Consider the following 27,280-nt stretch of genomic DNA (forward strand, 5'->3'; position numbering starts at 1 on the left):
TAACTAGACACATCTTAATTAATCATTACTGATCAGCATTTATCTATTGGAATAAATTATTGTTTCCCTCGGTATAACTAAGTGTAATTAATATTACTTAAACTTTTCTTCCCCCGTTTTCTGAGAGTTAGTGTTTGATGTAATTAGATACTTCAATATAAAGAAAACTGCCTCTGATTCTCACTGAATGCTCAATATTTAAATAATAAACAAAGAATATAACAAAAGCCCGATTGTATACGAAGGTGCCCAATGAAGAATAAGAGAATCGAACAATATGAAAAATCGCTATATATTACAATATTCGCTATTGGAAGAAATATAAATGTTAAAGAAGCAGAAACATAAACAATTTATTTTATATCTCTAACAGGTCAATTGAAAAGTTCCCGGCCTGACACATAGATGGCGCTACTATAATTAAATCAATGTGTTTTTAGTTAGCCCTAACCCTCAAAAAATTCGTGAATAAATTTGATAGCTGTCGGATCATTAGTTTGTGAATTATAGTATTCTGAGTTAAGCAACTTTTGTTTTTGAAGGGATAAATACAGTTGAAGCAAAAACTTGGCTTGGTGAAATGAGTACCGAAGACGGTGAACGCAATGGACGCCCAAAAGAAGTTGTTACCAACGAAAACATTTAAAAAATCCACAAAATTATTTTGAATGACCGTAAAATTGAAATTGAATAAAATAGAACACAATGAACCCGCTCCAAAGCATGGGAAAACAGTCGGCTGGCAAGGTTATATCGTCTGTATTTTAGGATGCGCATGGAATAATTTTTATTGACTATCTTGAGAAAGGAAGGGCCATCAAAAGTGACTATTATATAGTGTTATTGGGCCGTTTGAAGGACCAAATCGCCAAAAAATGGCCGCATTTGAAGAACAAGAAAGTGCTGTTTTACCAAGACAATGCACCGTGTCACAAGACAGTGAAAACGATGGCAAAAATCCATAAATTGTGCTTCGAATTGCTTCCTCATCCACCGTATTCTCCAGATCTAGCTCCCAGCGACTATTTCCTGTTCTCAGATCTCAATTTCTGATTTTGATCTCAGATTTCAATTTCGTCGAATGAAGAGGTGATCGCTGACTCTGAGGCCTATTTTGAAGCAAAGGACAAATCGTACTATAAAAATGGTATCGAAAAGTTGGAGGGTCGCTATAATCAATGTATCACCCTTGAAGGGAATTATGTTGAATAAAAAAAAACTAATTTTACCAAAAAATGTGTTTTACTATGGTAGGCCGGGGACTTTTCAATTGACATGTTATATTGGAAAATCAATTGCAACCTGTATTAAAATGCTGAAAATAATTAAAAACCATTCCGGTTTTGTCAAGGAGTAAAAATTAGATTAATTCGTGAAACGACCAGACGATAGAAGAGATGATAACCATCTAATAAACGTCGAAATGGTCTAACATTACACCATACTTTTAGTAAACAGTTAGTCTCTTTACAGCAAGAAATTACTGCAGAAACAAAATTGTGCATCTATTCATCGTTAATATTACTAATAATATTAGCATGTATTCTGAGCACTTTTTCATCTTAAGAGGGCTTTTATTTAGAAAAATGTGTACAATTTACATTAATCGAACATGGCATTAAATCATCAATCAACTTTCATACTTCTTCAGCAGGTCAAAACCTCGTATTAGCCAAACTATGATGAACAAATGGTAGTTAAGGGACGATATATCTGATATTTATTCAAGCTATAAGAGTATGTCTTTCACAACTCTTCCAAAGTGTAGCCAAGCGTGGTCGTGCAAGAGGATGATTTTGCGTCTTTTACTCTGCTACATCAGAAAAGTATGACAAAATAATCTTGTTATAGAGTGCGTGTTCATATGTTGTTCGTGATTTCAAGGGTCAAACCCTAAAATAGGATATCCTACCTCACCACCTTCTCCAGATATTACTATTTCAGTTAATGCAACAGAGTCAGTTTAATTTTTTTGAAGATATAAGAATTAGTTCAATTCTTGAATGGTCTTCAAAGACAAATTCGCATCGAATCAACGCGGAATCCGCATATTACACGAAAGATTGACCAAAATTGTGGATAGTGGTTGTCCGTTTTTACCGAATAAATTTGTAATAGTTTTTGACTAATAAAATTGGAAAAAGTTGAAAAATAGCATCGTTTTCATTTTGGACAGCACATTTTTCAATTTTCTTATGTGTCTTACCAGGCTAGCCCATGATGATAGCACTAAATCGTCAGGAAACAAATACAAATCAACTAATAACCATAATCCTCTCCACAAAATCACCCCCAGATTGGTGACGACCGCAATAGATATTGTAACATCCAATATGTATAAAGATAACTTCTCAGTCGGCTAAAAATAAAGGCATTCATTAATACGTTGTATTAATTCAATAATACTTAATAAGCTACAAGGAAGGAATATTAAAAAAATCCATACAACAAATGTTATATTTAGTATAACTATATATAATATAAATAAACAACTTAACTAATAAATAATTATTAAATATTTGATATAACACAAAATATATTTAAGGTATTATTTATAGTCCTTTTATTTGTTTTACCACATAATGACTTAATCACTGTTAATAATGTATACCTAAATCTTTTCATATAAATAACAATATTTTATAAAAATTATCTTCTAGAACATAATCTTAGTTTCTATATAAACTTAAAACGTGTCGAAGTTGAAAGTGGAAAATTTTTAACTATTGTTAAGTTTTAAAATAATAACATTACACACAATACAGTAAGGTAAATATTTTATTAAGATTGACGATGGTGACATGTGTTGTACATATGTAGATGTAATATTTAACCATGCATTGATATTACGAAGTTCTTTTTTACCGATTTTAACCTACCATATTATATTATTTCCCATATAAAATTTTCATGACAGTTCCTTAGAGACAGACTAATAATTGTTGCTTTCTTCTTTTATTATTTAGTGTTTAATTAGTTTAATTATTCCACTATTAGGTATACAATTCTCATACGTTTAAAAGAAGAAGCCATCAGTTGAGTAATGTAAAAAATTATCTTTTAAATCGCCATATTGTAAGGTTGGTCATGTATTAATAACATAATATACAAGCATTTGTGATGTTATATTAATATAACATATTTCTTCTCCGTGTTATTCTAATTTTGACTATTGATTGTTATATGCTTATTTAGAATAAGCATAATTTTTGGAAAACCTTTGATTTACTTTTCTAATTTGAAGAATTTTGCAGATGAGACAGACTTAAGTGAAATAAATTGTCGGAAATTGGATTCGGAGGCAAAAAACCTAGTGGAATATGTAAAGTGTAAGAACACGCAAACTTAAAAGTCCAAGACGAAATAAATTAATTTTAAAATATTTAACAAAATACGGCAAAATTTAAATACCAACTGTCATTATAGAAAAATAAATAATCAAATGCTTTACAACATCTTGCAACTGACGTATCTGTGAACAGACCTACTCTACTTTATTCACCAGACTTGCTCAATTTTATTGCAATTATTTTCTCAAAATTCATAATTTAATGATAACTATACAAGTATATTTTCGGCTAAACTATATATTACTTGATACCGCAAAAAAATTAAAAAACATTTTCAACATATTATTTTAATAGAAAAAAGAAAATTGTAATAATATACTAACTATGTTATAACTAATTTACCATAACATTTTAACAACCAACACATTATTTGAAAAAGCTAGGTTTAATGAAGACATCAAAACAATTTCTACAGCGCAATTTTTGAGTTCAATAAATACCCAAAATATCCAATAGAACTAAATTTTGGGAATAGATCTATTATATAATGACATCAGTGTATAATTTAATGAAAATGTTGTAAAGAATCAATGCCAATAAGACTATCATGATTACAAACAAATTAGGAATTACACAAACTCAAATAATATTGTTGAAACTTTGGTTCGAGAGAAAATATTATCATTCATTTTATTTATCCACCATCATTTTTACTTCTTATTATTTCTAATAAGAGAATGTATTACCAGTCGATGGGATTTATCCAGGTTTTATCTGGACTGGGTCTACTGTTTAACGTGGTCTCGGAAGCACGATCCTCGGGATTGAGTTTACCAACTAGCCAATTACCAACCAGAGACCATCTCAGAAGACATCCGGTGTTATCTAACTTGGTTACTGGTATAACTGGGATGGTTTGGATGGATGGTTTAAAATTATAATGACAAATACGTTCATGCCCTGCAGAATTCGAGCTCATGAATATCGCAGCAGTAAGAGGATCATCCTGTCGACTTAACCACTGTGCATATTTTGTGGAAACTGGTGAAACAAGTTTTTAGAACTCTAATTGCAATATAAGCAATTACAGTCGTATTAATAAAAAGCCAAAAAAAGATTATATCAAAATTGCCTTAGATTTTGTTGTAATAAAATATTAAATATACAGCAAAGATCAAGATTTTAATAAACAATATCATGATAAGTGAAAGAAAAATAATAAAAAGACGGAGACTGAACTATAAAAACATTTTATACAAAAGTATTGTATCCATGAGGAATTTAAGGGATTGAAATAAATTTTGAAAAATAAATAAATCGATTACGTTTTATTTAAATTCTATATTATGTTATATCATTAATTTTCATCACAGTAGTACCTAAATGTGCATAATATTATATTACATGTGCACATGTCCATATATGCCTTATTATGTAAAGGTTTACGAACAATACAACTATGTTATCATGTACGACTGTAATGCATGTAACTGAGTCACATATTTTAATTTAAATAGTTTTAACAACACCTGGTGACATAACATGATCTTATTTTGCAACGTTCTCAACTACTGAATGACCTCTTTCCTTTGTCGTACGCAAATTAGTCAATTATACTTAACAATAGTCAATCCCGACAGCTTCCGAGAACACGAAACAAGTAATACGAAATAGTTTTCCGATTTTAATAACAAATTTGAATACATTTTTGTAAATACAATAATTGTAAAAATTATTATTAAAATGTTTACGCAAGAGTACATAAAAAAATATTTTATTCATCGAAATATAGAAGTTCTTCTAAAATATATTTTTTTATTATTTTGTGAAAAATTATCAGTATTTGATTACATTAAAATATGTTGAAATTAAATACTCAATATAATTTCAAGAATATTCAGATATTTTAAACATTATTTTATTTAATATTATTCACACCCAACTGAGATTTACTACAAGTTATTAACTACTACTGTATCGAATTGAGTATGTAAAAATACATACACTGTAAAAGTTGAAATCAATATTATTTAAGGATGTTGCCGACTGAAATTGAATTAAAATAAAATACCTATTTTAAATCTTATTAACTTGTTAAAAACTTATTTTACATTGATAAAATTAATGCATTGTCTAATCATTGTGCATTTGTTATCAGTGTGACTGTACCTATTTTAAAATATCTCAATGCAATAAATCAGTGCTTTGAAAATAACAGTTAACGGTCCTTAAAACTTTATTACGGAACCTTTTAATTATTTACATATTAACGCTTTTTACGCACTGAAAAGCCTATAATTTAAAATCGTTACAATTTAATATTATAATTTGTTCATCTAGTTAATATTAGCAAAGTCGACCTAACAATGGCTTAAATTTAAGAGTCTTTAAAGAGCAACAAAAACTTTAAAACACAAGTGTTTGGTTAACCCCTCAAATGTCAGCTTGGTTGGGGCAGTGGTAAAGGCGACAGGACGGTCTTCCTGCTGTTGCTATAGTCGAATTGCGGGTTCGAATCCTACTGGGGCATGGTCGTAAATTTATGTTAGTGATTGTTTAACATTTGTGATTGTCCTTAGGCAAGAATGCAAAATCGAACAAGGAAAATGATCATAGGGTGATAGAAACTCGGCTGGATAAGATTGAATGTCTTCTGGGATGATCTCCAAGTTGGTTGCTCGCCAGTCAGTGAGTTTTTTAATACCGTGGAGAGTGATTCAGAGCCCACGTTAAACAGTAGGTCCAGTCCATATAAAGCCTAGTTGGTAAAAAGGAGATTTTAAAATATATCTTAAAAAATTCTCAAATAATGAACATAGAAATAATGTTAAACATTATTAGATGCAGTTAACGTTTGACTTTCACAGAGTAAAGACGTGTTTGGAGAGACGGTCAGTGAAACGAAACAAAAGTGCAACATTTGTATCACAAATGCGGCGTTAAAAAACAACACAAGTCTAACAATAACATTTTAAAGACTGGTGAAAAAGTGAAAAAGGTCAGTACAGCAGAAAATAAATGCAAAATGCCAAAAAAGGTTAAGGGTCGAAAACTCAACATCTGGACCACAAATGCGGCGTAGGATAATTTGAGACATAAAAATAACAGTATTATATCAACAATATATAAAAAAAATGGAGAAGAACACTGCACAAAAAACAGATAAAATGGAAATATCGACATCAGGCGTATCACATATTGCAGTTTTGAATGTAGAGAACACAATTAGAACCTAGAACGAATAGGCACTCTACAATGCGTGGATGAACGAAAAGTTGTGAACATTAACAAATATTGATTAATATGCAAAAACAAATAAATACCCTCCAGCTACAACTAAATAAACAAAGCTCTGAGGACAAGGACAAAACAACGATAAACCACCAAGCCAACAAAAGCAGTCCAATTGTTACATACGAAACAGATGAAGAAGAATTGCAGAAAGAAGTAGACTGGATAACGGTTACAAATAAAAAAAGAAACGCAAATAATTGTCCAGGATCTTCACCACACCAAATAAAAATGAAACAAAATAATGAAACTAAAACAAAATAACAAAATAAAGAAATTAGAATGCTCAGGCCACCCCCAATTATGGTAAGAAATGTTACCCACATTGACTTGCTATACGAAACACTGAGGTCCAACTATATAGTATTCGAAGCAACGGTACTAAACAATGGACAAATAAAACTGAACTCCGAATATCGTACAACATTCACAAAAATAATAGATTGTTTAGAGTTGCTGAAACTGCAATGGCACTCTTATAAAGACAAACAAACCAGAGACATCAAAGTTATGGCAAGAGGGTTTCCATCAACAGCTAAAAGTAAAAAAAATATCGAAGAACTAAACCAAAATGGATTTAAATGCTTAAATGCGACAAATATTTTAAAGAAAGAAAAGACCAAAAATAACAAAGGAGAAATTTTAGTCCACAAGAAGCCATTACCCCTATTTCTGTTAGTCTTTGAACATGATACGGACACAAAAACCATTTTTGGTATTAAAAGAATTTTAGGGGTCGAAATTAAAATCGAAGCTCTTAAAAAATCGAACTTAATACCGCAATGCAAAAGATGGCAATTGCATGGACACACACAGAAATTCTGCAGAAGAGAACCTAGATGTGTAAAATGTTCAGGTAAACATATCACCAGAGTGTAGAAAACCCAAAAAAGCTAAGCCTAAATGTGCAAGCTGCAATGAAGCGCATCCGGCAAGTTACAGACGATGTGTAGATGCTAAAACACTACAAGAGAGGAGAAATAAAGTAGCTCAAGTTAAACCTCAAGAAACCTCAAGAGTGAAAAGAAACAACCGAAAAAATATAACAACGTTAATGGTGAAATGACTTATACCCAAAGTATTAGTCAAAATAACCAAAGAGACACCAAGGAAGATGAAGCAACCACAAACGAATTGCTTCTTAAATTAATAGGAAAGCTGGACAGACAAAAAATTATCGAATATGTTTCCGAATGGATTGAAAAACTAGTAATGAAAAACATTAGGCCTGTGGCCCTAAAAACCCGAAATGGCAAATAAAGATATAATTAATAGCAATTTGGCAATTTGGAATGCTAATGGAATCCAGCAACATCATGCTACCCTACAAGTATTCCTAGATATGCAAAAATAGATATTTGCCTAATATCAGAAACCCATTTAACAAAAGAATTTTTTATAAAATTTAGAGGATATACATTTTATCATACCATACATCCAGCTAACATCGCAAGAGGATAGTAATTAAAGTGCAATAGTAATTAAAAAGAACATTTCCCACCACCAAGAACCCAGGCTCAGTGCAACAGAAAATCAGGTAACAGCAGTAACTATTAAATCAAGCAGATACAAGGTTACAACAGCCGCAATTTATTGGCCTCCAAGATACAATCAAAAAAAGGAAAATTATTTGAATGTCCTAAGCAACCTGGGAGAAAAATTTATAATTGGAGGTGATTTCAATGCAAAAAATACAAGATGGGGATCCAGAATGACAACAACAAAAGGCAATGAACTGCATAAATCAGCTGATGAACTAAGATGTAGTTACATGTCAACTGGAAAACCAACTTATTGGCCTACCGATGAAGAAAAAACCCCGGACCTGTTAGATTTCTGCATAGCAAGAAACATAACATCCAACTATATAAAAGTCGAAGAAAATCTTGAGCTAAGTTCAGGTCATACGCCAGTGATTCTGACGTTGAGCGAAAATATAATAAGAAAAGAAAGAAACCCAACGTTAACAAACAAGAGAACAGACTGGGAAAGATTTGCTGAAGAATTGAACAAATGAATTCAACTGAACCCCTCAAAATGTAACCCCCCCCCTCCCAGGACAACTAAACAATTAAATATTGAAGCAGAAAAATTTGTATTAGATATTCAACAAGCTGCTTGGAATAATACTCCAGAAATTAAGAGTAAAACTAAAGGAATTAATTATCCAAAAGAAGTGAAGGAAATGATTCCTGAGAAACGTAAAAAATGGTTTAAACAATATAACACAAAGACTGAAAAGAGAAATACTGGAAATTAAAAACAAAATCATAAATGACTATCTGAGAAATTTAACAGATGATAAAGATACTGATTACTCACTCTGGAAAGCCACAAAATATTTAAAGCGCTAATGTCTATACAGTCCACCTATAAGAGTCCTACGTGGTAATTGGGCACGTGACACTCACCAAAAAGCAGATGCATTTGCTGAATATCTAGAAAAAACTTTCAAACCAAACGAAACTAATATTGAACATAATTTGCAGGATATAGTAGCTGAAAATTCATTGACTGAATTAGTCACGCCGAAAGACTTAACCAAAGTTATTAAAACTGACATTAATCCCAGGAAATCACAAACCTACGATTTAATAACAGGAGAATTACTGCAAAAACTACTAAGAAAGGGAATTATAAAACTCACCAACTTGATCAATATAGCATTTAGATTAAAACATGTCCCAGACATTTGGAAGATGGCGGAAATTATAATGATCCCAAAACCTTCCCAGGTCAGCAAACGAAATAAAAGCCTATAGACCTCTATCACTGCTACTAGTAAAATCTAAGGTTTTTGAAAAACTTCTGTTGAAAAGAATAAAACCGATCATAGAGAGAAAAAACCTAATACCAACACACCAGTTTGGGTTTATTAACAAGCACTCAACAAATGGCCAGCTCCACAGAATAACAGATGTTATTTAAAAAGCCTACGAAAGTCAAAAAGTATGCTCGCTATATTTTTAGATGTAACACAAGCTTTCGATAAGGTTTGGCATGAAGGCGTTATTCATAAACTACAGAAAATACTACCAAAACAACACACCGAACTATTAAAATCATACATTACAACCAGAATGTTTAGAGTCAAACAAGAAGAAGCTTACTCTACAATAAAAGAATCTAAAGCAGGTGTACCACAAGGAAGTGTACTGGGACCAATAACATCTACTCTACACTTGTGATATACCATAAACGGAAAATATTACGATGGCTACATTTGCTGATGATACTGCGATTATAGCTGTCGAAGACAATAGTGAAGAAGCTTCACGAACAACATGAATTACAACAAGTAAGTGACAATATAAATAATTGGACACAACCTTGGAAAATAAGAATTAATGAAAGTAAGTCTGTACATGTGCAGTTCACCTATAAACAGACCGTACAAACATCCATAACATTAAATAATACTATCATTCCATATAGCAACAACGCTAAATATCTCGGAATGAATCTCGATGCAAAACCTCGTTAGAAGGAACATAGAAGAAGAAAAGAACTGGAATTGAAATATAGGAAAATGTACTGGCTAATTGGAAGAAAATCCCAATTAACAGTACATAATAAATTGTTATTATATAAGCAAATACTAAAACCTATATAGACATACGCAGTTCAATTATGGGGATGTTCTGCAGAGAGTCATATAAATCAAATATAAATTTTTCAGAACAAAGTCCTGAGAGCTATTGAGGGTGCACTCAAATACTATAGGACTGATTACCTACATCGAGACCTTCAGATACCCACAGTCAGTCAAGAAATCAAGAGAATTGCAAGGGGGCATGAGGGAAGACTCCATTCTCACACGAATAATGAAATATTACAACTATTGGATACCACCAGAACATGACACAGACTCAAAAGAATTAAACCATCTGATCTTGTGTAGTGTTGTGTAGTGAGGTGCATATATTAAAATATACAGCAATGCCATGTATAAAAATTATTTCACCAGATACTGAGATAGGGCCGATGGGTCCTCCTAATTATATACCTAGGTTTAAGTTAACATAAAGACAAATTGTAGGTTAGGCGGAAACGACTGGTAACAATATATTAATTAAATAATAAAAAAAATTATTAGATGCAAAAAATGACTGTGACTTATTCCATTCTAGCTCTTTTGTGTTATCACTTCATAGACTGATTTCCTGTGTAAAATATATTATTTGAAATATTTAAAATTTAACAGTTAATCAGATCGGGTTGCGTTAAACCTTTTAGTCTGCACACTGCACATATATCTTTTTTATATTATACTTTCAGCTTTAATTAGCAATCACATTGGAGTGCACCAACAATCTTTTGAAAAACGTAACACAAACACTTTGAATTGCACTTCGTATAGGTTCTTTAGTTCTATATCACTTTATTTTGGAACCGTTAAAAATAATGATATGTTATATTATGTTAGCATATATGTTATTATGTGTTGTTAGCCCATAGTTGGATTCCATATGACCGAATAGGTCTAAATATTGATTCATACAGTAATACCTATCATATAAATTTTATATAGGTTAAGTCCAAGTTTATCCAGTATGTATTTCTTCCGAGTAAGACGTCGGTCCACGTGCATGCCAAGTTATTTAGTATCCTCCTATTGTGGTAGTAGGCAATTACTTATGTACACTAGAGGGCGTGTTCTGCTACGTAGAATAAAAATTGTGTTAATAGATTTTGTTTTATATGCTTTAATTCGTCACGTTCTTAGCCACAGTTGTATTATTGTTGTTATAGTTGTATTATTTACGTGTTTAAAGATTCTTTGATTGTATTATTGGATCTTCGTGTGACACAGTAGTGGCTTATGTGGTTCCCAGTACATTGCCTTGTGGAACTCCTAAATATATTGGGTGTAATTGTAGTCATCGTATTTAAGTTAATAAGTTTATCCATGAGATAAAATTTCAAAAAAAAAATAGAAAATGAGCCTGAAGGAGAAGTTTCTTTACTTTAACCTGAAACTATGTATGACACACTTTATCATTCTGTGAGCCTGAGATATGTCTAGTAATGTAGCGTACGAACAATATATTTTTACATTAAACTATCACAACATTAATCTACTTGCTCTGTAGTTGTATAAATAAAAATGTATATATTTTTCACTAAATTTTTAATCGGAATTACAGGGTAACAAAAATCGTAGCACTAAATAATTCAGATTTTTAATAAAACCAGGTATGTAAGTTTTTATTTATTTATAATGTTTTATATGTTTTTTATTATTTATAATAATTAAAATCACGTAATTTTTATTTTTAGGATATATGTATTCGTTCTTTCTTACTTCTAAAGATTAATAAACAATATAATTAATGTATCTAACAGCAATTACATCGAAGATTAAAATATTTAAAATATTCTGGTCAGAAAACAATAAATATTTTGAATATTTCAATGAAATAAAGGCTTGTCAATCTTACAACAAATTCAAATAAGTTAAAGCAAAAATTGAAAACTATGTGCATGTCATTTAAACAGAAACAATATCTTAAGTATAATTTAAAATAATGACTGTTTACAATAGATATATATTAAATTGAGCACAATTAGTTATTAGTAAAATCTGGTATTATTTTAAAATGTACGGTAATTTTATCATTGTCTATTGTTTTCATGGAATTTAATATGGTCTTAAAATAATTACTTATTGGAAAATTACTATTCAATGTAAAAATATTTAGTATTAACGGAATTGGTTTTTCAACGCCGAAACCAACTAGATTTTCTGACGGAGAAAACTGCATAGCCCCCGGTGGTTTTGATGTCCTCCAGTCAGATGGTGAAAACCGGAAATTCTCTACAGCCATGAGATTGATTTCTCCAGGAGTCGAAGGCTTGAAATTGGCAAATGGATCTTGAGTATTTTTATCTGTTTCTTCTTCCGCGATGTTTATTAATTTCGTTTCTAAACTTTCCGGCATAATATTTGGACGTTTATTCAACATTTTATAAACGATTGGTGAGTATTCGGAATCTGCAAGTTTCCAGTCAAATTTCAACTGCCTTTTATTAAAATCAGTTTTTAAATCATCCATGTTGGGGTTTTCGGTCATATTGTCCGTTCTGGTCATACGACTGACGTTTAATTTAATATTAACAGCAATTAAAATAGTACCCTAAAATACATATAGGCTTCAATCCATTTTAATAATTATAACAACAGAACAGAAATGCATACTTATATTAATTATTAATCAAATTCAAAAAATATTAGTACATTTATTTTTAACCTATAACCAAACAATAGTAGGTAAAATGTCAATAACATGAAATGGTTATTTGAATTTGTTTATTATTTTTAGAATTATTATATCAGATGAGTCTAGTTATCTACTTTAATAAGCTATTCTATAGTTGCTATCTATAGTTCACTTTGGAAACTTTAAACAACGTATTTATAATTAGGTTTTAATTCATACTAGGACTAAAATTTGAAAAAAAAAATTAAACTGTATGGTCGCCGATTTAGAAATCACTTAGGACAGTTGCTGCATTGAAAATCACTTAGGACATTGAGCGATGGGAGTAAATATACCAGCGACAACATTCAAAAAGCAGATGTGTTATGCGTAAAGTCACACTATGATTAGCATTGAATGATAGGTGGACTGTTTCATACAGCTCTACAATATTATCCGCCACAGGCTTTGACAGCTCCACCAATAATTGATATTTTAGAAATTTAATCTTCTGATGAGGAGCTAACAACAGACAAATTATGAACAGCAATCCAAAGAAGACTAAGTCGATTGAGTGCTAGTAAAAATGATCAAGAACAATGGAGAAACATCATTTCAAAGGGTTCATATTAGTCTACGCTAAAATGTTTAAAAAACATGTAAAAAGTATAAGACCTATCGAGGAATAAGTTTCTTATCAACATGTCTCTCTGAAAATGATTAAACTTCTACATATTACAATGGTTCCAACAGCAACGGGCGTGTGGGAAATAATTTGTCAAATTATTTTAAAATCCGAACAGATGTTCACCAAATATATGTTCATTCTCGTTGCGTTCATAGTTGCACAATTTGTAATTATGTGATAAGTTTTTAAAAAGAGACATTCTTCAAGATGGTTCGCATTGTAGAGTCATATAGCACCAACAATTCCTGCTATTTTAAATCTCAACAAAATCCAGCTAAAGCAAGTATAGGAGCTCAAGTACTTGTGGTCAGTTATATAAGAGAAAAAAGTGACATCTACACCTAAGCTACCGGCCGATTTGGCTTATTACTTCAATACAATATGGTACGAATGGAAAAAGGTATTTATGCAGAGACGCATAAATGTTTTTCATGAAACTACGAACTAATTTTTTATTTAATATTAATTATTCATTACATTGTTACTAGCTGCTGCCGGCTAACCTACAATTTGTCACAATAACTAGCCTAATAATATTTATATATTTAAACTGCTGTTTGTTTCTGTTAAGTACATCTCACATTCTATACGGCACAAGACCAGCTGGTTTGATTCTATTGAATCTGTTGAGATCATTTAGATCTCAACAGAAAATTGAGATCTTTTAACTTTAGCTAATTTTTACTATCTAATTATTAGTGTTAAGCGACTAGACTTTTATTTCGGTGCTATGTTTAAATCAGCATATCTTTCTTCACTCGAAGTCTCAATCTTATTGACAGACATTGTGATTTGAAAGGCTTTGGGCAGCTTCGGTCGGATACCGTCGTTACTTCTTTTTGTCAAATTTCATAATATATGTATCGATACAGCGAATTACACGTCATTTTCAACGTCGTCCATACACCACATTCAAGTACCGGAGCAACGATGAAGCAACGTATATCTCTAAAACGGAAAGATCTGTAGCTCATAAACGAAATCGTCCTACCAAAACTAATACTTTTGAATCTGCTACATCTAAGAATATAACTGAACATAATGTTTATGATCATAGGTTTTTCCAATGACATTCGTTATTTAATGCACGTTATTAATTATCAAATGTTTGTTGCTAAACCTAAACCGGTATGTTGTGTAAAAGAGGTTGCAAACCTTTTTATCATTTGTTAAAGGCCTTTGTACATTATATTCTAAAACATAAATCTTTAAACCATCGATAATATTTTTTTAATTATATAATTATTACATTGTTACTAGTGGTTTCCGACTAACCCACAATTTGTCTTCATGACAACTTAAATCTAGGTATATAACTAAGAAGACCCATCGGCCCTGTGCCACCGCTCTATTTTTTATTACATGCACCTCACTACACAACACTACCCAAGATCGGATGGTTTGATTCTTTTGCGTCTATGTCCAGTATATTCTCATGAAACTGGAATCTTTCCTCATGCTCCCTTGCAATTCTCTTGATTTTTTGACTGATTGGTATCTAAAGGTCTCGATATAGGTAGTCAGTCCTATAGCATTTGGGTGCACCCACAATGCTTCTCACGACTTTGTTCTGAAAAACTTGTCTCCTTGCAGAACATCCCCATAATTGAACTCCGTATATCCATATAAGTTTCAGTATTTGCTTATACAATAGCAAATTATTAAGTACTGATAATTGTGATTTACTTCCAATTAGCCAATACATTTTCCTATATTTCAATTCCAGTTCTTTTCTGTTCATGTCTATATGTTCCTTCCAGCGAAGTTTTGCATGAATCTTCATTCCGAGATATTTAGCGTTGTTACTATATGGAATGATAGTATTATTTAATGTTATGGGTGCTTGTACGGTCTGTATTGTAGGTGAACTGCACATGCACAGATTTACTCTCGTTAATTTTTATCTTCCAAGCTTGTGTTCAATTATTTATATGTCACTTTCCTGTTGTAATTTTCGAGTGGTTTCTTCACCATTGTCTCCGACAGCTATTATCACAGTATCATTAGCAAATGTAGCCATTGTAATATTCTCCATTCGTGGTATATCACAAGTGTAGAGTAGATAAAGCATTGGCCCCAGTACACTTTCTTGTGGTACACCTGCTTCAGATTCTTTTATTGTATAGTAAGCTTCTTCTTATTTAACTCTAAATATTCTGGCTGTAATTCACGATTTTAGTAGCTCGGTGTGTTGTTTTGGTAACATTTTCTGTAGTTTATGAACACGGTCTTCATTCCAAACCTTATCGAATACTTGTGCTACATCTAAGAATATAGCTAAGCATACTTTCTTACTTTCATAGACTTTTTCAATAATATCTGTTATTCTCTGGTCAATTGTTGAATTCTTGTTAATAAACCCTAACTGATGTGTTGGTATTAGTTTTTTTTCTCTGTATGATAGGTTTTGTTATTTTCAACAGGAATTTAAAAAAAATCTTTTATTTCGTTTGGTAACTTTCCAGGTTTTGGGATCGTTATAATTTCCGCCATTTTCCCAATGCCTGGGACATCGATAATAATCAATCTCAACTAGCTGGAATGCATAATGGCCATGTGTGAAGGCTGGTTGATATAATATAATTATAACTTTTTCGAATCTCTTTCTTCTTAAGACATATTTAATATAACACAAAAAAATCTTTTGCAAAATGTAGTGCAATGTGAAAAATGTCGAGCAACTGCAGAAGTTCAGGTATTCGATATCAGTAACACAGTAAAAGAATTAAAGAAGGAAGAAAAGAAATAGTATACTCAAAATTAGAATGTGCATTTCGAATCCTTATCTTGCCAATGCGTTTGAATGGCTCCTAGATTTAGACACTTTTACAATCTGACATCTGTAAGCTAAGATCTTTCAAATATGATTCTTAAGGCAAATTCTCGATTTCATACTTCGAGATCGTATTAGAAATGTGAATAATTGAAGAACAAATTCAGAGACATAGTTTATAATGGTTTAGAATTGTAAGTTTCTAAAAATCACTCACAGAAATTTTGAATGGGAGATACAGCGAAAAGCTCCGAACACAAATATAAACCAAAATCATAGAAATGGATCTGCATCTGATCTGAAAAGGATAGCAGACTAACATTGGCCCAGGCTAGAACAAATGCAGTCGGATATGGCGATATGATGATGACATTGTAGTAATTTATAGAAAATAAACATAAACACTATCCAAATATCTAGAGTTTCTATGTCTCTTTAATAGTCCGTCTTTAATAGTCATAAGTCGAATTACACAAAGCGTGTTAAGGAAATAAATATTAACTATATTCACACATTCACAAAAGCATTTAATAAAAATGTCGAAGACGGCACGGTAAATATTATAATTAGTCCATTTGTGATACATATTTTATATGCATTTAATGATGCCTATGTGACATAGCAAAAATCTTCTCTATATTAATCGGCTTAGCCAAAATTTTCCCTCCCTTTTTGAGGTAAACCTTACATTTTAAACGGTATTAAAACGGACAATGAATATGTTAGATATTAAATCAGGTTATATCATTTTAAGCAGTGTTATTTAAGATTTTGTTACATTCGGTTATTTCTGTATTATTAGAACTATTAACTTTGGTTCTCACATGGGACATAAGGCTAAGTAGAAAGCGTAGATGAACGAAAGCAATAGAATGCAAATTAAAGATGGACTATGTCCAAGAGCGGAAATGGAAGAGTGCAATAAAGAGGCAAAAAATGATATAATTTTATTTAAAGAAATAGATAAAGAAATTATTCTTTAATTAGCCTAGTGTATTTATTGCTTTTGCAATATATATTTTAGGTCAGAAATATGGTTAAAAGATCAAGATCGTATGGATACATAAATATAATAATGAAAATATGCAGCAGTCGAAATGAAACTAAGTACATAATTTGTATAGATGGAACATATAGGACAAATTAAAAAAACTATGAATTATTAACGGTAATTTTCGAAACATTTTAAATCATTGCTTAATATTAAGGTGACAATTATCAGTTTATGCAGTAAGATCCTCCATCCTTAATGGAATTAATTCTTTATTATACATTTCGAAATTGTACAAAATCAATTACCTAATTGTCTTCGTGTGTTTTCATATACAAACATGTATAATTTCATTTAGTATTCCATATTTGTTTATAAATAAAGGCCATTTAAAAAATGTTAGTGAATATTCTTGAGATAGTTTGCATATATTTTAATATGATTTACTATTTTTAATGTATTTTAATATGATTGATATTATTTTAATTAAAGTTATGTATCAAATTCAGTTGTGATATTATATTTAAGATATTTTGAAAACAAGTTTTAGTAATATATAATGAATTATTCCATTTACTCTATTCTGAAAGAAACATGATTAACTTAATAAATTATAGTCGCATTTCGACCACAGGACGATCACTAGACGCAACTAGAAGTGGCGTTTTTTTCCACTACTATTGCTTATAACTCCCACTGCTATTGAATAAAGATTTATATAATCCAACTAGTGTAAATATATGTAGATAAATATAGAAAATATGGCACTTATCAACGACAATACGTAAACACTTTGAATTAATTTTTTTAAATATTTTATAGATTTTTTTAAATATATATTGTTTACGTATATCCTATATTTAAGAGATATATCAAATTATATTACATGATTACTTCCTTTTACTTAAATAATCGAATAAAAAGCAATCGCTGGTCATTTAGCGCAACCTACAAACCAAATAAAAATAAGGTTGAACATAATATTATCTATCGATCAGCAAGTGCAAGAAATTCCGATGAAACTTGTTACACCAAAAGATGTCTCCAAAGTAATAAAAAATTACATCAATCCAAAAATAGCTATGAATTAAGTTCATACATCTCAACCAGGATGCTTAGGCTTAACCAAGAAACTAACTTGATAATGAAAGGAACAAAAGCAGGTGTACCACAAGGCAGTGTTTTGCAAAGTAAGGCACAAATAGAAAATGCTACTATAGCTACATTTTCTGATGACACTACGATACTTACTCTTAGAAATAATAATGAAAAAGCGACCAGAAAACTGCAATACTTAAGTAATTATATAAATAAAACGACAAACATAGAGAATCAACTAGAGTGAGAGAATAAAATAGTGAAGAATAAAATAACTCAAATTAAGATACAAAACCGTGTGTTGGTAATTTGCAATAAAATCTAAAATATCTGTATATGATAAACTGCTGCTGTTCAAGCGGAATTGGAGGTGGTAGGCCTGTGGAAATAAGTTATGACGATGTTCTGCGAGAAGTAATCTCAATAATACAAGTATTTCAGAATAAAGTTCTGAGAAGTTTTATTATATACCACCTGATAATATAGAAACAAACTTACACCGAGACCTTCGGATTCCAACAGTCATTAAGAAGAAATTACTGAACAATACTGAACTAGGGCGCAGATTCAATAACCGAACGACGTAATCAAACATCTAAATAATGTAGTTGTATGTTTAAATTGAATCATTTTCTGATTCAGCTGTTTATGAACTATCTCTCTATACCACGAAATATTCTCCCACTTTCTTTTAACTGTGCTTTTCTGAAAATTGTTGTAAATATCTTAAATATCTCCAAAATTCGGATACCGTTAACAATACTTCTTAAGTTGAAGGTCTTGTTTAAATATCAGTTTCAAAATATTATCTTAAATCAATACTTCCAATCAGCAATAGATGCTTATGTATTTATGTTTCAATATGCATGGTTTCATATGCACAATTCTGCTCTGTTCTTTGGCTTTTCCTATTTTTATTTAGTTGTTTTGTTTGTCTAGTATCATTTAGTCTAGCGAGAGTTCCTATTTGCAAAGTTGAAATGATTTACTTTAATTTATTTTTTAAAAAGGACGGGTCGAAATTAACAGACTGTGTTGGCCATATCGTTTTAACAATATTTGTTTATCCTGTTGTGTATAATTTGGTTATTAATTCAGAATTAAGCAGCATATTCAAATGATAAAGCTGTATTATCAAAATGAGTGTTCATTGTATATACGTATAATAATAATTCCCATATTCGTTACACTAACCCTTTTTTGAAATATAAACGTAGCTTTATAATGCAATACGCAAAACAATTATTGAAATTACAAGCAACCAATTTTGCGTTACAGATTGTTATTATCCAGTAACATTATAATATTTATCTAGTAATTAAAATAAATCCACAATCAGAGTGAGTTTATTACCTTCATCAAATGTTGTTATGTTTATATCTCTGAGATTAATAACATTAATTTTAAAATATTATTAATATTAAGTTTTATCAAATAAGCAAAACTAAATATAAAAATAAAAATGTTGGAATATTTTGGTATTTTGTCGTCAATTTCAGTTTAAAATAATTGAAATAGCATAATAAATATTAAAAATTAGCAGTATGTGTTGCCATCTGCACCAAACATAATGTTTCGCAACATGAGGGTGTGATGAAGGGTACAAGGAGAAAGAGGAGCGGATGGCCCGTAAAAAAATATTTCATTTTACTGTCAATGGAGTGTCGCTTTCAGAGGTCTGTATTATATGCTGTTATTCAAAAATAAGTATATTCATGCTATTTCTTATGTCAAATGTTGTTTTACTCTTATATATTGAATAATGATGAATATTACTACAATATAGAATATTTTTTGATGCGAAAAAGCGGATGGGCACAATTGTGAAAGTTTTTATGGGTACCTTTGTGATACAAGTAACAATTTGTTTTTTGCTTGTAGATGCCTAGAGAACATATAAGGAAGACTGTAAGAAACCAGAACGATATCGCATGTTATGCTGATGTTTATGAAGCAGTGAAAGGTGGTCTTTACGAAGAGATAATACAATTCCGAAGATACTATGGCGTGAGCCGCATGTCTTTGCTATGATATATCATCACTTGGGTTATGGGATACATCACCCATAACAAAGTTTTTAAAAGGGATCAACTTCAGACTTATACAAACAGATATACATTATATTTTTTTTTTATTATTACTCTGCGTGAGTCCACAATCTGCCGTATTGGCTATAAGTATTTCTTGTGTTTATATTATATATACATGGCATGTAGAAAATCACTTCATCAAGCAATCTTCTGTATAAAATATTATCTTAATTAATTAGTCTTATTCTAATGCTTATTCTAAACTCTACATATGTCCAGTAATCAGATCAGGTGGTGTTAAACGTTTTAGTCTACGCACTTCACTATCACGTCGCATATTTAGCTGATTAGCGAGTACATTGGGATGCATTGACACTCTTTCGAAGTACTTCACACAAACACGTTGGATTACACTCGCTATAGGTTCTAGAGGAATATCGCGTTGTATCACTTTATTTGAAATATAATACGGAGCATCAACAATGGCACGCAACACCTTATTTTGGAACCGTTGAATGTTGGATATATTAGATTTGCTAGCGGTACCCCATAGTTGAATTCCATATGTCCAAATGGGCTTGAGTATAGACTCATACAGCAATACCTTGTTATCTAATGATAACTTGGATTTGCGCCCAATGAGCCAATACATTTGATATAATTTTAGTCCTAGTTGTTTCCGTTTAGAGAGTATGTGCTTCTTCCAGGTTAGGCGTCGATCTAAATGCATACCAAGATATTTAACATGCTCTGCTTGGGGGAGTTGACGATGATTGATATTTACTGGTGGACATGTTCTTCTACGCAGGGTAAACGTTATATGCGTGGATTTTGTTTCATTGACTTTAATGCCCAATGTCTTCAACCATAATTGTATTTGCTCCAGGTGGGTTTGTAGGTTTATTGATGCTGTGACTGGATCTTCATGGGATGCTAAGATTGCTGTATCATCTGCATATGTTGCCACAGTAGTTATTTTTGTGGTGGGCAGATCAGCCGTATACAGAAGATACAGTACTGGACCCAGTACACTACCTTGCGGAACTCCTGAATATATGGGATTTAATTCGGTATGTTCATCGCCTTGATTTACAAAAAAATGTCTGTCAGTGAGATACGATTTTAGTAGCTGATAGTCCGGATGAGGGAGAAGTTTCTTTAGTTTAACCTGCAAGCCCGTATGCCATACTTTGTCAAAAGCCTGAGATATGTCTAGGAAAGCAGCCGAACAATATCTTTTGGCATTTAAGTCAGCGTTTATTTGGTTTACAAGTCTATGCACTTGTTCTATAGTTCCATGCTTATTGCGAAAGCCAAACTGATGTTCTGGAATAATGTTTCTTTTTTCTATTATATAGTTTAGTTTTTTTATGTATAATTTCTCGAAAACTTTCGAGATTATTGGTAATAAACTTATAGGTCGGTAGGAGGTCACATCTTCTGGTATTTTTCCTGGTTTAAGTATCATTAATATTTTAGCTACTTTCCAGATACTAGGGAAGTAATTAATTCGTAGCATAGCATTAAATATATATGTTAATAGTTTTATAGCCTTTTCTGATAGTTCTTTTAAAATTTTGCCAGTAATTAAGTCATAACCAGGAGCTTTTTAATATTAGTCTCTCTCATTATTGTATGTTTAACTTTTTTGACCGTTAATTTCTCGTGCAGTAAATCCATTTGAAATGGCGAATCTAGAAAGCTAGTAATTTTATTTTCGTCATCTTTATGTAGCTGAGACTGGAAAGGTTTAAAAACATTTTTTAAGTGTTTTGAGAAAATGTCACTAAACGAATAGTCTGTAGCCTCAGTTGATGTCAAGTTTTCTAGGTATTCTTGAATGCCTTGGTTTTGTTCAATTTGGATTAGATCTCTCAGCTCTTTTATGGCCCTATTAAATTTTCTTTTATTCTCTTCAGTCCTTTGCTGTTGCCAATTTCGTCGTAACTTTCTTTTTTCTGCTATATTTTTCTGTATTGTACATGATATATGTGTATTTTTTCTTGGAAATGTTTCACTGTTGGGAGTCGCGGAATATGCTGCCTCCTGTATATTTTTTGTAAGATTTATTGCTGCTATTTCTATATCCATTTCAGTTTGTAACGGTAAGTTTAGAGAGATATTTTAGTCTAAGTTTTCTCTAAATGAGGGCCAGTTAGTTCTATTATTGCACAGAGAAGGGGGTTTATCTTTGATGGTAATTTTTGAAGAAATTGTTACTATTATTGGTGAATGATCAGAAGACAGGTCGAAACATGATTCTGCCTGACACTTTTTTGGATCAATATTTTTTGTAATACAGAAATCTATTGTATCTGGTTTTTTATTTCTGTCTGAAGGCCAATATGTTGGTTCACCAGTAGAGATATGTTGTAAGTTATCTATCCTTATGGCTTTGAGCAGTTCTCTACCTTTTGAGGTTATTATTCTTGAACCCCACATTAAATGTTTTGCATTATAATCTCCTCCTGCTATAAATCGATTACCTAGCGTACTGAAGAATTCTTGAAATTGTTCTGCCTTGTTGTTATGTTTGGGTGGGCAATAAATCGCAGAAATTGTTAATGGTCCATGGGCTTCCTCTATGGTTATACTGGTGGCTGGCAGGTAGTCTTTGCGGAATTTTTCTTTTTCGAAATGCTTTATATCATCTCGAATTATTATGGCTGTACCTCCACGTGCTTTATCATCAGGGTAATTTTTATGATAAAGCTTATATTTAGGAACTTTCAGATAATTCTTGTCCGTAAAGTGTGTTTCGGAAACCATCATAACGTCAATATTTTGTTCATTTACGAACATTTGTAGTTCCCTGGCGTGTTGTTGGAGCCCATTGGCATTCCAGACGGCGATTTTGTAGCTATTGGTTTCAGGCATTAGGCAAGTTTACTTACGACGGTTGTGAGTAGACCAAGCATCGTACTCATTTGATCCATTAGTTTGGCCATCATATTTTCTAATCTTGAGATGTTGCTAGTTTCAGTAGGTTGAGATATTGTCTCTCGTTTTTGTGCTGAACCATTTTCAACTATTTGGGCATAAGTTATGTCTGGTTGACTTGTTCTGGTGGGTAGTGGTAGATTGGTAGTAGTGGATTGTTTTTGTTGATGCCTTTTTTCCCTTAAGGCAGGATAGAGTTTCTGCTGTAGTTGCTTGTGAACTGCGCAACCCTTGTAGTTCGCTGGATGATTTCCGTTACAGTTAACACATTTCACTTTTTCATCGCGAACTTTACGAGTACAATCTCCTGTCTTATGTTCTCCTGCACATTTTACGCATCTATATGATTTGCGACAGTAAGTCTTTGTGTGCCCGTGCGCTTGACACCTTATGCATTGTGGTATAATTCTTTTTATATGTGGTGGTTCGCATTTAATAATATTATTTTCCAATTTGGTGATTTCATACACCGCCTTATTATTTCCATTAGGTTTTATGTCTATATAAAACATAGGCAGAGGTTTTTTTGTCGTGTGATGTCGTATATTATGAATATTTACGACCTCGTGGCCTTTTTCAGCTAGTGCTGCCTTGATGGTGTTAAAGTCCGTATACGGATTTAAATGTTCTCTCGAATTTTGGCCTAAATATATGGTATTGGGTGTTTCTTTCATCTAATTCTTTTATAAGAACTTTAAAGTGATTCGCTTCGAACAATTGGATTTTAATTGTTTCATAGCTCACTGTTTTAATTGTGTAGTTCGTAGTAATGGTTTTCAATAAGTCATGGATGTTTTTTATTATTCCTACCTTATAGACTGTTATTGGTGGTGGTTTGGGAACAACTTTTTCAGGGCTTGGTTGTATGTTCTCTTTAATTTCTTCCGACAGGTTGCTAAAACTGTTTTTTGTCTCTATCGGTTTCTGCAACCAATAGTCACTGATTCTTGTTTGTTTCCTCGCGATTTCTTCTTCTGGACTTCTCAATCGTTTTTTGTTGATGACTGTAGTCCATTCTGATGGTGGAGTTTGCGTTATTGCTGTTTGTTCTAATTTTATATCAAAGTGTGCAGATGATTTGGTTGAATCGCTATGGTTTGCCATTTTTTAATTTTTAATATTTTATTTAATTTTCTTCCAGAGGACAAAAAAAAATAAAATAAATACATTGTTTATTTCACGCACTTCATTTTTCACTTACGTTATTTTAGTACTAGTTTTTTACTATAAATACTATAAATAAATTTCAAAAGGACTGTTGTAAAATAAGATGAAATCATTTTAAACACTAATAAAAATGAGATGCAGTCGTTTTGTCTGGTCACGTAAACACGTATTCACATTATAAATAAAAACGAAACCATTCTTCGCCGCCATTTCATTTTCAATTTAAATCCGATCTAAATTGTATTTAATAGGTTATATATTCATTTGTGACCAGAACTTCAAACTCAAACAAGTCTGTCGAGAGCCATAAGCTTTTATGCTCACGCACCGACATTAATATGAACCACAATACATATAATTCATTGCTAGGCGCAGTAATCAGAATCAAGCAATCAGAAAACTGCAATACGTAAGTAATAATATAAATAAAAAGACAAACATAGAGAATCAACGAGAGTGAGAGAATAAAATAACTTAAGTTAAGATACAAAACCGTGTGTTGGTAATTTGCAATAAAATCTAAAATATCTGTATATGACAAACAGCTGCTGTTCAAGTGGAATTGGAGGTGATGGGCCTGTAGAATTAAGTTATGACGATGTTCTGCGAGAAGTAATGTCAACATAATACAAGTATTTCAGAATAAAGTCCTGAGAAGTATTATGTTATGTATACCGCCTGATAAAATAGCGGAATTGAAGGTAGTGGAATTCCATTTCGCTCCTATTTTCATTTTCCATTATTTCGTGATCAATTGAGCCAGCGAATCAATCAAGCTGGATGCAAAACACGTTAAATTACCAACAAAACAAATATAAATTAATATAACTGTTTGGGATTATGTTTTAATTTTTAGTGAGTTCCTTATTCATTTTTTGAAGTTGGTTCAATTTTATTAACAATATTTTATTTATTTCAATTTAAATAAAGATGCGGCTGAAGATCGTCAAATCATGTGTGAAGCTTATGGTAATCAAACTCCATTTATCCATGTCAATATGTGATTACTATGAATATACTAATTTCGATGTTTTAACAGTGATGATGTTGACACTGGAAACAGAGAGCGTTCTGGACAACCAAAAAAAAATTTAAGGCGATGAATTGAAAGCATTACTCGATGAAACCATAAATGGCAATCGCTATCAACTACAATTCATATGCTTGAGCAGAACGTTACATAAAAACGGCTAGAATACGAGCAAAGAGACAAAAATGTTATTATTCAGCATGACAACGCTCGATCACATAAAACTAGTAAAACTAGTGAAAACATTCTTGGAAATATTAAAACAAAAAATAATACACCACCAGCAGTGCTCTTTAGACCTTGCTCATTATGAATGCTACTTGTTCTTGCCTATCTGAACAGCGATTCACTTCTTATGAAGATATTAAAAATGTATAGATTCCTTAATAGCCTCAAAAGATGCATCGTTCTTTCGCGATGAAATCCGTAAATTGCCTGAAAGATAACCTCGATATCAGATAGGTAAAACCTAGTAGCTATCGATTCAGAATACTTGCAATTTCAGCAGTTAGATCATTCTATTTTATGGCTTCTAAAAAAGGCTATAAACAGTACATGTGATGGATGAAGGCGCAGTCATCTTGAAAAAACATTGATAATACATAACGCCAGTGATTGTAAAAACTTCTATGCCGTTGGCTTTGACAAAAGCGAATATTCAGGCTGGTTTTTCCAGAACTGCAATCTTTTTCAAGAAATCGACTACGCACACTCATTTAGTACTAGAGCAAGCAAATATCCATCAATGAAATAACTGCAGCATAAGCTGAAAACATTCAACATACGACTACAACCAGTGGCGAATTAAATATTCACACGTTGCACATTTTTGAACGAATCCAAATTACAGAAGTGATCACTAGTGCACCACCAAGGAATCCTATTATGTTAGACCACTAAAAGCTTTTGTGTTGGAGAGTACACTAAAAGTAGACATGAAGAAAAGTGGAAAGCGTTTCCATGGAAAATGTGGCCTCTGGTTTCACGTAGATATTATTTTCAGAATTTATTAATATAAGTAATGCTACACCAACATATGTTTGTCCCAAAAAAAATTTATGTATAGGACAATTGTTATATGCAGTTGGCCATATTTCTTAACTGAATGTAAAGCAAAGACTCTAAACTTTTGAAGCAATGGTGCTAAATAATTAGTAATAAAGCCTGTATGTCACCACTGACCCCAATTACTGTCACAACCGCCCCTGTCATGGGATCGGTTTTGATAAAATGATACTTTTTCTAAAATTGCTGTTATTAACAAACCCTTATAGCTTTAGGTATAAAATTTGTAATAATATTAAGACAAACATATTATATAATATTACCAGCAACCTTTGTCTGATAATCATTTTCCATTTTTCCGGAAAAAATATAATTTAATTACAGTAGAACTTCTGAGAATTTTAAATAAATATAATACTCTATAGTTAATTTATTAATTTATTTTATTTTTCTGTTTTAACATAAATGATATAACTGTAGAAAATAATTAAAAATAAGCCTGCATTTCCCTCTGTTTTAAATTCAAAAATATTTAAAATTATCATTTTTACTTACCAAAAAGAAAATTCCTATAATAACGACTCCTAGAATACTCCACGACCAATCACGTGAAACTCCTTTTCTTTGAGACTTGTATTTATACAGACCAAAATCTGAAGACAATTTTGCACTCATTTTCATAAATATTTTTTATCAATTAAAATAACGGCTACGAAATATAATGTATATATAGATTTAATATAAAAGCTAGTCTGTCACCATGTTACATTCGTATAT

At 31.5% G+C, this 27,280-nt stretch overlaps 2 protein-coding genes across 5 annotated transcripts in view; both read right to left on the reverse strand.

Annotated features, from left to right (window-relative positions):
• Positions 1-27,280, reverse strand: part of LOC143191031 (uncharacterized) — a 64,690-nt gene that overhangs the window by 6,245 nt on the left and 31,165 nt on the right. For all 4 annotated transcript variants that reach the window (XM_076395678.1, XM_076395679.1, XM_076395677.1 and 1 more), the window contains one exon: positions 2,207-2,359. In XM_076395678.1, the coding sequence (XP_076251793.1) occupies positions 2,207-2,359 (153 nt within the window). The remainder of the gene's footprint in view (positions 1-2,206; positions 2,360-27,280) is intronic.
• On the reverse strand, positions 12,005-27,178 carry LOC143192002 (uncharacterized). Its single transcript, XM_076397463.1, has 2 exons — positions 27,059-27,178; positions 12,005-12,718 (listed from the first exon to the last, which is right to left on the reverse strand). The coding sequence occupies exons 1-2, from the start codon at positions 27,176-27,178 to the stop codon at positions 12,149-12,151; spliced, it is 690 nt and encodes a 229-aa protein (XP_076253578.1). The 3' UTR covers positions 12,005-12,148.

Source organism: Rhynchophorus ferrugineus, unplaced genomic scaffold (assembly GCF_030347505.1).
Source record: "Rhynchophorus ferrugineus isolate W39M unplaced genomic scaffold, kcgeb_rfMv2 rfM2, whole genome shotgun sequence".
Taxonomy (NCBI): Eukaryota; Metazoa; Arthropoda; class Insecta; order Coleoptera; family Curculionidae; genus Rhynchophorus; species Rhynchophorus ferrugineus.